The sequence below is a fragment of the Cydia amplana genome, chromosome 18 (genome assembly GCF_948474715.1).
Source record: "Cydia amplana chromosome 18, ilCydAmpl1.1, whole genome shotgun sequence".
Taxonomy (NCBI): Eukaryota; Metazoa; Arthropoda; class Insecta; order Lepidoptera; family Tortricidae; genus Cydia; species Cydia amplana.
Genome location: NC_086086.1, coordinates 12,794,452 through 12,806,525, shown reverse-complemented (window position 1 = coordinate 12,806,525; position 12,074 = coordinate 12,794,452). Strand labels below are relative to the sequence as shown.

Here is a 12,074-nt window from a genome sequence, read left to right as displayed (position 1 = left end):
GTGCGTTCGGATTTTAACTTTTATTCAAAGTTGAAAATGTTTATAAAAAACAAAGAATAGAAAAAAAGACTGATATCCAAAGTGATCCAAACGAAGAATAGCTGTGAATTTTATTCTTTCATGTCTGTGCTCTTTATAACAAAATATATAGTTTGGCAAGCCATTTCCGTCAGTAGAATAAAGCGGCAAACAAGCGGCAAATTTAAAAAATGTAGGTGCGAAGGGTTGTGCCAAAGTTGTGCTCTCATAGACAATTTGAATTTCGCGTCTTTTTCTACTGACAAAGTGAGTTTGCCAGAGTATAGGTAAAATTGTTAGAAAGAGAGGCAAACTGAGGTTATAGGTAACAGCAGCCCTACCTACACCGGGAAAAACGAAATACCTACAGTACACTATGTGTACATTGTGTTCCTACTGTTGTCCCCAATTTTAAAATAGGAAATTTTCCCATTCACGCTGGGGAACATGGGACCAACTGGTGACTACCAGGTACAAATACACAACAACACGGGTATACGGGTATACGGGGACATATACGGGTACAAATGGGAACAGGCCAAATTAATAGCTAACTTCTTATTTGTTTGGGATTCATTTACATTACCACTAAACAATAAAGGAATCTCTTGTTGATAAATGGTGAGTTTACTTACCTTTTGACCCCAAGATATTGAAGTCGTTTACTTAGCGTTCGCGATAAAGTAAGTATTATATTGTATGCTATTGGAATTCTTTCATACTGTGTTGTTATCACGTTGGTCTCAAGAAAGAATCTATTAATTTAATATATCGTAATTTCTGTTTTATTTTTTGGGAGCCATGGTCAAAGTTAGTGTAATAGGTGCGGGAGTAAATGGGATAGCTTGTGCACTTCGAATCAAAGAAACATACCCAAATTTTAAGGCAAGTTCATAAGTCTCATAACCAAATATACTCGTAGTAATACGTGTATAACAAATAACGAAGTACTTTTGCACTAACAAGAGATACAGCCAAAATACTTAGTGAAATCATAATATTTTAGACATTATAATATTAGACAGATCCCATTAAGGTAGTTTTCATATGAGTTTCAGTGTAATAAAAGTATTAGTAAACCGCCTAACTTCTCGGAAAGGGACGAGTGATTTTTATTCTGTTTTTTTTTCAGGTGGTAGTTTTATCAGAAGAATTCAGTCCGGACACGACTGGGGATGGATCTGGGGGCCTCTGGTATCCTTATTGCTGTGGCAATACTCCAGGGCATCTTCTTGAGTGCGCACTCATTTATAGTATAAGTATTTTCTGAGGTGCTTTATGACTAGAATTGATAGATCGATCGCGTTTTATCTCCAACTTAAAGTATTTTTTAAAGTAAGAATTAATTTCTTACACAATTACCTAAATGTGATGATTGTGTTGTGGTATATAGGTACCAAGGCCTGTTCACTTCCTAAAGGGCCCTCCACACTCGTGCGCGAATCGCGGTGCGAAGCCGCGAACGCGAGTGTGGCGTCGATTTCGCAGATTGTTCACGCCTTCGCGCATTGTTCCCCATTTTTTGTCGGTTTATCGGTCCGCGTCAAAGGAGGCGCGAAGCGCGAACTAGCAAGACTCCACATTACTCACTATTTTGGCTCATCAGTTGCAAGATTAATATTAATTATATTATATAAAGCGTCTATAATTTACGGTTTTACAACAAAACAAAATGGAAAAATAGCCACAGCAAGTATGATGCCGTAGATAAATGACAGTTAAACTCGATCAGCTGATGCTTTTCCGCCATCTTGGCGCGAACCTAACTGCGAATTCACCGTGAAGTGTGCGAGTGTGGAGTCATAATTCAACGTCGCGATATGTTCGCTCTGCGAAGTCGCGCCGCGATTCACGCGCATAGTCTGGAGGGGGCTTAAGAAAGTTATGTTATGTCCCCTTATAATTACGCATGTGTGCGCCTGAAGTTTCTATGTGTGCTTTGGTCTCAGAGAAAAAGTTGCCAGTAATAAAAATAAAAACATTTTGCTGCAGCAACATTGCTCCCAACTCTGATTTAAATCATAAAATGGGACTTAAAACACTTAAAATTTAATTACACGCGATCGCGATTAAGTCCTGTTTTATAATGAATATTTGCTTCCAACTGTCTTTATCAATGTTCATAAAATATATGGAGGGTAGAAGTACGTCTACCCACCATAATAAAAAAATTGTCAATGACTCTGTCCAACTGCTGTGGTTAAACTTCATAACGAACATTTCATTTATTAGATCGTTAAATAATAAATACAACGTAGCGGTACTACCACTTAGACTCTGAATCTGTACCTAAGTACATGGATTACAGCAATGCACATAGAAAATGTGCTAAATGCCGTAAATGCGGAGCAACGGCTGTTGAAGATACATATTTGAGTGAAATTCATAGCTTTAGTAGGTACAAAAGGAACCGCGTCATAACGCACCTGGAAAGTGTATTAACCGTGAAGCAATGTATGAATACAAGTTGGAAATCTGTGTAAAATGCCGTGTGTAAAGTTTAGTGTATCTGCGTGTGTGAAAAGTGGGTTTACATTGCAAATATACGACAAATAGTGTAATAGGTAGGCATGCCTAAAGTTTAGTTTTAAGTTTATAGGTATTTGTCGACGACTGGTCTGGCCTTGTGGGTAGTGACCCTGCCTGTTAAGCCGCGGTCCTGGGTTCGAGTCCTGGTAAGGGCATTTATTTGAAAAATGAAAATGAAAATGAAAATATTTATTTACATTAATAAATGTTACATAGCAAGGTAACAGGTTGGGACTCCCTATTAAGTATATTATACCTGTATCAGGAAGCCCCGCTCCTCCGTAGCAACAAGTTGTAGATATTTGTGTGATTATAACACAGATATTTGTTCCTGGGACTTGGGTGTTTTATATGTATTTATGTATTTGTATATTATTGTATATTATATATATCGTTGTCTGAGTACCCACAACACAAGCCATCTTGAGCTTACTGTGGGACTTAGTCAATCTGTGTAAAACAGTCCTATAATATTTATTTATTTATTTATTTATTTTTTTATTTATTTATTTATTTATTTATTTATTTGTATTATATTGAAAACTTTGTGAATGCGCTTTATTAACGTCTATATTTTTATTAAGTTGTCAGGGTTTATATTTCTATGTGTAAAACATGTTTTAATAAATAATACAATGTTATAAACATAAATATTCCTTTTATTTAAATAAATTGATAATACCACAAACAAGGGGTAATAAATATGTAGCCTGTCCTTGAGGTACTTATTTGCATCTTTCATATAATATATGAAACATATTTGTTATCTTCATATCACGAAATATTATTTCGTGATATGAAGATAACAAATATGTTTATCAACAGAATTACTACCTACCAATACCCGCCAGGCTAAACCGGTTGTCAACTTTAGTTACATTGGTACACGACGACGGCGCCACTAGTATAACCGTATAAACGGAAGGGGACATTTTTTTTGTATGGAGTTACCGTTCTTCTCCTAGTGAGTATTATATTCTTTGATAGGTACGTGATTCACTCATTCTCATTATATTCGAGATAGAGAGGCAGATAAAGAAATTTGATCTTCTTTTTCGAAGTAGCTTCTCTGACCATTGCATCTACCTGTTTAACAGTAAATGGGGCGGCGAAACTTACAAGTTTCTACACTCCTGCTGGCTCGAAGGTGGTCACAACGTGACTATCGGGCCGGTCTACTCCCTGAGTAAAGAACATAACAAAGAAACCCCGGTGTGGGCCTCGACCGTCTTCGGATTCCGGTACCTAGAGCCACGGCAGTTGGAGTACCTGAACCGATTGTACTCTGGGGACTACGTGTAAGTATCGTAGAAAAATAGAAACATTCTTGTCTTGTGCGTTGTCTTCAACGCAGTCGTAAAGCCCCCTCCACACTCGTGCGTGAATCGCGGCGCGAAGCCGCGTACGCGAGTGTGGAGTCGAGTTCGCAGTCTGGGAAAATCGACTCCACACTCGCGTTCGCGCCTTTGCGCTGCGATTCGCGTACGAGTGTGGAGGGGGCTTAGAATAGTTAGAATAACCTTTTTATTTCTCATGCTCATTCGTGGAGACATGGTGGAGACGATAATTAAAACATTTCGTCCCTCGTTCGTTATCCTTAGTAATAGAGTTCACTTCAGAGTTACCGCCTCACAGTGACCGGGCACAACCTCACTTAAAGGGCTCTATGGCTCTATATATATGTACCTACATGTCGAAATTGTCCTCGATCTTGATGGTAATTTCGCTTTAATTTATCAGCAGTATCCAGGCAGTATCTCGTTTGACAACTTTTGTGTACATACCTATTATACTCTACACTTCTATTTCACTATTTTGTGTTGATGTCGTCCGTAGAGGTCAATATAAAACGTTGGTACCATAAACAATATAATTTTAATTTTATCCTGGCAACATTATTACATTGCGGAAAACCCCCTGTTGTCTACGTTTCGTTTTACGAAATAAGTATCAAATGTAGGAAAGTAAATTTATTACAAAATGGTTATAAAGTCAAACGGAGCTTTAAGACATGGAGTCGTTATTTCCACCGTTGTTAATTCATGTCGTACGGTAGGTAGCTACATGGTAAAAAAGCGTAAAATTCACTACTATGATGTATTTCAGTTCTGGCCACACGTTCACAACCTTCATCGTCCACACAACCTCTATGCTGTCGTACCTGTACTCGCGCTTCGGCCGCGCCGGCGGTGAGCTAAAGCGCGCCAAGGTGACTTCCTTACGGGACCCCGTCCTTGAAGACTGCGACGTTGTGGTCAACTGTACTGGTCTTGGAGCGAAGGATTTGGTCCCCGATTCCGGGGTGTTCCCGGTTAGGGGACAGGTCATAAGAGTGAGTTTCGAACTAGATACTACAACATAAGACAGACTATAAGTGTAAGGCCTGAGTGAACGCTCGAAGCGGAGCGTTCGGCGGGGCGTGCAGCGTGGCGTCGGGCTAACATGTAATTTGACCAGCGTGCACTAAGGCCGCTCCTATACGTTTGCATTTGTTTAACATGCACGCCGCACGCCCCGCCCCGCTGCACGCCCAACTCGAGCGTCCACTCAGGCCTTACACTAATAGAGTCTGTGCGGAAAGAGAAGAGTCGTGGAATGTATGGGGCCCAATACAATCCACGACTCTTCTCTTTCCGCACAGACTCTACAAAAATATGTAGTTATTTATTTTAATTATTAACTCAATTCTTCTATTTTAAAGGTCGCTGCTCCGTGGCAGTACGACACAGTCTTGGACAAAAGCTCTGGACACTACATAATACCCAAGTATGATTTTTTGAGTTTTAAGTCTTTTAACGGGTTTGTTGGTGGACGTGTAGAGTACGCGTGGACCCCACAGAATTGGGGATAGCTGTCGTAATACACACGAAGAAAAAGAAATATATAATTTAAGAACTGTATTGTTTTGTCTTGTACCTTTTGATACTAGAAATTACATCAAGCGAAGGTACGGACTTTGGTCTAAGTACATTATATAGGGATGAGATGAGTTTTAGAAAGAAGAAGTCTCACACACTTGACACTGAGTTTGACACTGGTACACTCTATCTATTCATAAGATTAAATGTATAGTATACTGACTTATTCCTAACTAGAGACCTTCATTCAGTTCATTCGTCTGATTTGATTTCAGTGCCGAGACGGTGGTGTTAGGTGGCACGCAACAAGAGCACGATTTTAATACGGGAACAGATCCAAAGGACACAGAGTTCATTCTTAATGGATGTTGCTCAAGGATTCCTAAGATGAAGGTAATAATTAATACGTTTTGTTTTATTTTAAAGTTAAAGTGTACCTATGTAAAATTGACTCGTATATTTTGATACTAAATACTAAATGCCTAAGCAGTTCAAATAAAAAGCGGCCAAGTGCGAGTCGGACTCGCCCATGAAGGGTTCCGTATTTAGGGGATTTTGACGTATTAAAAATGAACTACTTACTAGATTTCGTTCAAACCAATTTTCGGTGGAAGTTTGCATGGTAATGTACATCATATATTTTTTTTAGTTTTATCATTCTCTTATTTTAGAAGTTACAGGGGGGGGACACACATTTTACCACTTTGGAAGTATCTCTCGCGCAAACTGTTCAGTTTAGAAAAAAATGATATTAGAAACCTCAATATCATTTTTGAAGACCTATCCATAGATACCCCACACGTATGGGTTTGATGAAAAAAAAAATTTTGAGTTTCAGTTCTAAGTATGGGGAACCCCCAAAAATTATTGTTTTTTTTCTATTTTTGTATGATAATCTTAATGCGGTTCACAGAATACATCTACTTACCAAGTTTCAACAGTATAGTTCTTATAATTTCGGAGAAAAGTGACTGTGACATACGGACGGACAGACAGACGGACAGACAGACATGACGAATCTATAAGGGTTCCGTTTTTTGCCATTTGGCGACGGAACCCTAAAAACGATACTTTAATTTATTTTTATCGTTTGTCAATTTTTGTCTCATTCTCATTGTAACTGTACTTTTATTTATTTTAACTGTGTTGTGGTCATCCGTAGCGCTCATTGTACAAATTTAGCAACAATGAAAAATATAATTTTAATTTTACCCTGGCAACATCAGTTACCTACATTGCGAAAAAAACCCATTGGGTCCGTTTTACGAAATAAGTATCAATTCCGTTGTATCCGTTACCAAATACATAATTGAAATGTAGGAAAATAACTTTATTAAAAAATGGTTATAAAAACTTCGACCAAACGAGCGAAACGATGCGAATGCTTTAAATTCAACTTGGGGCTTAGGACGCACAGATGCGACCCAACAGCATAACAAGTAGTAAATAGCAATAATGTACCTACTGACAGCAGTAGTTTATGCCATTTAATCTTAAAGGATAAGCATTTAATACTTTAAATTTAATAATTTATAATAATATATATATAATAATAATATGTATAATAATACTAAATATTTGCTTCCTACTACATTTTTTTATTATTATTATAAAATGCTTTCGTTTTACTAGTGAGGTGTTTTTATAAAAATCGCGACGTCCGTTCAGGGTTAGGTGATCCGAGGTAACTAATCGAACGAGCGAGCGAAGCGAAGCGAAGTTCTTACATTCGACTTTGAACACGCGGCTGGCTAGCGGCACGTCTCGGCATTTCGATGTTTTTAAGCTGAACTGTCAGAAGATAGTTTGATACTCAATAACTTAAGTAAATTTGTTCTAATTTAAATGAAATTGGGTAAACGTGTAGTCGAGGGCATTATATTTTAGTCATTAAATTATGAGCAGGCCCGATCAAGAGGTTATTGAGCTAGAAGAGCTTAGAAGGCCAAAAAGCTGTTTGTGAGGGGTCTTGCTATTCCGGTCAATTTTTTGCAAGAAACATGGTCGAGTTTAGTATCAAATGAAAGTGCTCGACTTACACTTTTATAATATCGTTTTTAAATTTACCATTTTGAAATAATTAGCAAGATAAAAATAAAATAGAATAAACATAATATATGTATGTGACATTTGACAAGAAATATTTCGGCTTAGCACAGATACAGTTTATTTTAATCTCTATGGTAGTGACTTAAATCCAGGGGAGGGACAGCCATATACGAAGCCCTTTATTCGAAAAAATAGCGCCATCTATATTACTTAACGCTAAACTTGTAAATGGCGCTTCAAAATTGATGCAAAAAAGCAAATCTTGTCAGTAGAAAAAGGTGCGAAACTCAAATTTTCTATGAGACCATATGCCTTCGCGCCTACATTTTTTCTACTGACAAGATCTGCTTGTCCAACTATATATACATATTAATCTTTGCTTAAATCAATCAGTTAAAGGCTCCACAGACCTTGCAATAAATCCACGCGATCTTTGATCCATTGCCGCCTATAGAGCGACATAAAATAGTAGAAATTAAATAAAATGGAACTCAAAAATGTCCATACTAAATTGTTGTCATGTGTAAGCATTTTACGTCAAAAATGTGACAGGTACGTAGAAAGTGGCGCCCTCATTTATTTTCTATTATTTTATGTCGCACTATACGAGTACCTAAGTAGGTGCAACAAAGTCAATCGCTATATAATTTTTGGTTAACCGCGAGTTCTCAGTTCGGGGCGAACTACTAGTATAAGGTATAATATACAAAAACAAGGTGTTTCTATGTTTCAGGCGGCTAAAGTGGTAAAACACTGGACAGGTCTGCGACCCGGGCGAGACCAGGTCAGGTTGGAGTTAGAAATTGTGGATGGAAGACTAGTCATACACAACTACGGGCACGGTCTGTATCGCTTGTCGAACGAGCGAGCGAAGCGAAGCGAAGTTCTTACATTCGACTTTGAACACACGGCTGGCTAGGGGCACGTCCCGGCATTTCAATGTTTTTAAGCTGAACTTTCAGAGGATAGTTTGATACTCAATAACTTAAGTAAATTTATTCTAATTTAAATGAAATTGGGTGAACGTATAGTCGAGGGCATTATATTTTAGTCATTAAATTTTGAGCTGGCTTGAACAAGAGGTTATTGAGCTAGAAGAGCTTAAAATGCTAAAAAGCCATTTGTGAGGGGTCTTGCTATTCTGGTCATGTTAATTGCAAGAAAGTATGGTCGAGTTTGGTATCAAATGAAAGTGCTCGGTTTACACATTTATAATATTGTTTTTTTAAAGATTTTTTTTAATTATGACAATTTTGGAATCCAAGATGGCGGCCATGCACTGTCATTAAATCGTAATGGATATCATTTTATAGGTTTTAGGGGGCGCAGATTTCGAAAATGATGATCATTTTGGATTCCAAAATGGCGGCCATGCACTCCATGCAGTATGTCATAAAAGTCGTCATGGATATCGTTTTATAGGTTTTAGGAGGCGCAGATTTCGAAAATGATGACCATTTTGGATTCCAAGATGGCGGCCATCCAGTATGTCATAAAAGTCGTCATGGATGTCGTTTTATAGGTATTAGGGGGCGCAGATTCCGAAAATGATGACCATTTTGGATTCCAAGCCTGGTCATGCACTATGTCATAAAAGTCGTCATGGATGTCGTTTTATAGGTTTTAGGGGGCGCAGATTTCGAAAATGATGACCATTTTAGATTCCAAGATGGCGGCCATGCAGTATGTCATAAAAGTCGTCATGGATGTCGTTTTATAGGTTATAGGGGGCTCAGATTTCGAAAATGATGACTATTTTGGAATCCAAGATGGTGGCCATGCACTATGTCATAAAAGTCGTCATGGATGTCGTTTTATAGGTTTTAGGGGGCGCAGATTTCGAAAAAGATGACCATTCTGAAATCCAAAATGGCGGCCATGCAGTATGTCATAAAAGTCGTCATGGATGTCGTTTTATAGGTTTTAGGGGGCGCAGGTTTCGAAAATGATGACCATTTTGGAATCCAAAATGGCGGCCATGCAGTATGCCATAAAAGTCGTCATGGATGTCGTTTTATAGGTTTTAGGGGGCCCCGATTTCGAAAATGATGACCATTTTGAAATCCAAAATGACGGCCATGCAGTATGTCATAAAAGTCGTCATGGATGTCGTTTTATAGGTTTTAGGGGGCGCAGGTTTCGAAAATGATGACCATTTTGGAATCCAAAATGGCGGCCATGCAGTATGCCATAAAAGTCGTCATGGATGTCGTTTTATAGGTTTTAGGGGGCCCCGATTTCGAAAATGATGACCATTTTGCAATCCAAAATGACGGCCATGCAGTATGTCATAAAAGTCGTCATGGATGTCGTTTTATAGGTTTTAGGGGGCGCAGATTTCGAAAATGATGACCATTTTGGATTCCAAGATGGCGTCCTTGCAGTATTTTATAAAAGTCGTCATGGATGTCGTTTTATAGATTATAGGGGGCGCAGATTTCGAAAATGATAACTATTTTGGAATCCAATGATGGCGGCCATGCACTGCGTCATAAAAGTCGTCATGGATGTCGTTTTATAGATTTTGGGGGGCGCAGATTTCGAAAATTATGACCATTTTGGATTCCAAAATATCGGCCATGCACTATGTCATAAAAGTCGTCATGGATGTCGTTTTATAGGTTTTAGGGGGCGCAGATTTCGAAAATGATGACCATTTTGGATTCCAAGATGGCGGCCAGGCAGTATTTCATAAAAGTCGTCATGGATGTCGTTTTATAGATTATAGGGGCGCAGATTTCGAAAATGATGACCATTTTGTATTCCAAAATGGCGGACTTGCACTATGACATAAAAGTCGTCATGGATGTCGTTTTATAGGTTTTAGGGGGCCCCGATTTCGAAAATGATGACCATTTTGGAATCCAAAATGACGGCCATGCACTATGTCATAAAAGTCGTCATAGATGTCGTTTTATAGGTTTTAGGAGGCGCAGATTTCGAAAATGATGACCATTTTGAATTCCAAGATGGCTGCCATGCAGTATGTCATAACAGTCGTCATGGATGTCGTTTTATATGTTATAGGGGGCTCAGATTTCGAAAATGATGACTATTTTGGAATCCAAGATGGCGGCCATGCACTATGTCATAAAAGTTCGAGTTCTCAGTTCGGGGCGAACTACTAGTATTATTAATTAAAACTTATTAGATCTGCCTTGTTTTTCGTCGAAAAATTCTTGCCATCTTTTTGCTGTGAGAGAGGGACTGGACACATTTTTGCTGGGGGGACAGGAAAAAAAAATGTTGTAGGTACCTTTCTCCGACCCTCTCAGGGAAAGTAGAACTAAAAAGTAGGTGTAATTAGTGTGAGACACATGATGAGATTACGACCGACTAACGGCCTGATTGGAATCAGATATGGTCGATAGAAGACTGATCACGTGTGACGCTGAATGAAATTAAGTATGACTCTGGGTCCAGTAAACTAGACAATATTGAAGAACGAATAAAACAACAGCTATTTTCCGATGTCCTTGTATTAATCAAATGTTAGTTGGTACATATCTAAAGAATACAATTGAAGGGATGTTTACAAAAGCAATATAACTGACTACACTGGTTGACACCTGAAACGATTAACAAATGTTCTTAAAAAAGTGTCAACCGCTCTAAGCAGTTATGTTGTTTTTGTAAACATCCCTTCAATTATGAAATGGTTTGTTACAGGTGGGAGTGGCGTTACGTTGTTCTGGGGGTGCGCAGGCAATCTCCTAGATTTGCTGCAGGCAAATTTGAACCAAATAGACAATCGCCTAAAGTCAAAGTTATAATAAAGGTTCAGAAGGCAGTGCTAACCCAGCTGAGATATACATATACTTGTATATGCGTTTTTTTTTGCACCAATTGCATTTTACCTTAATTGCCGAATTGTTATTGTTTTTTTGCACCAATTGCATTTTACCTTAATTGCCGAATTGTTATTTATCAAACAACTAAGTACCTAGCTCTATCTTTAGATACACATTTATGTAAATAAAATGTGCATTGTATCGTAAGTACCTACATATCTTCTTTCATTAGTTACCTCAAAAAAAATATATTCAGGATATAAAAACACTTCTTCAAACATTCATTAATTGTCATTGACGTATAATATCTAGGGACGGGCTAATGGGGCACTAAAAATCGTACTAGTTCAGCGGTGCTACTCACGAATTCCAGCCAATCGTGCAGTCTAACGCAACTAGTTGCGACCAATAGCGCGCGTAATGCGAACTCGTCAACCAATCACGCGCGTGATGCGAACTCATCAACCAATCGCGTTGTGGCGATTTCACACCGCTGTACTGGCCCCTGTCATGCCTCATTATTGTTGCCCGTAAAGCCAGTCCCTAGATATCTATGTCAATGTTAATAGTCATTTTAATTTTACGCCTTAGTATTAAGAATAAGAATAAGAATAAGAATAAGAAACCATTTATTGCAACACAAAAAGCATACAGGTTACAAAACATAAGGATTGAAAAAATAAGAATAATTGTGCGGCAAAAGGAACGGGCTCAGCATACGCTGCGTCAGTCATTTCATTACAAATTGCCTGCGCAGCGCTGATTTTCAGTCCGTCCCCTTCACTGAACCACATTGACATTTATGCGGGTTAAAAAAAAAAAAAAAAAA

General features: G+C 38.3%; 1 protein-coding gene across 1 annotated transcript; it reads left to right on the top strand.

Moving 5' to 3' along the window:
* The first annotated feature begins 465 nt into the window (after positions 1 to 465).
* On the top strand, positions 466 to 11,258 carry LOC134656544 (D-aspartate oxidase). The gene is made up of 8 exons (XM_063512104.1): positions 466 to 519; positions 1,118 to 1,254; positions 3,645 to 3,845; positions 4,654 to 4,879; positions 5,249 to 5,313; positions 5,681 to 5,798; positions 8,188 to 8,296; positions 11,124 to 11,258. The coding sequence occupies exons 1-8, from the start codon at positions 466 to 468 to the stop codon at positions 11,225 to 11,227; spliced, it is 1,014 nt and encodes a 337-aa protein (XP_063368174.1). The 3' UTR covers positions 11,228 to 11,258.
* The last annotated feature ends 816 nt before the right edge of the window (positions 11,259 to 12,074 follow it).

Bases quoted from the DNA above. Each gene is read 5' to 3' on its own strand.
- LOC134656544 (XM_063512104.1), top strand. From the start codon at position 466: ATGGGACCAACTGGTGACTACCAGGTACAAATACACAACAACACGGGT. The intron at 1,255-3,644 runs GTGCGCACTCAT...CCTGTTTAACAG, and splicing joins ACTCCAGGGCATCTTCTTGA to TAAATGGGGCGGCGAAACTT. The intron at 4,880-5,248 runs GTGAGTTTCGAA...TCTATTTTAAAG, and splicing joins TTAGGGGACAGGTCATAAGA to GTCGCTGCTCCGTGGCAGTA.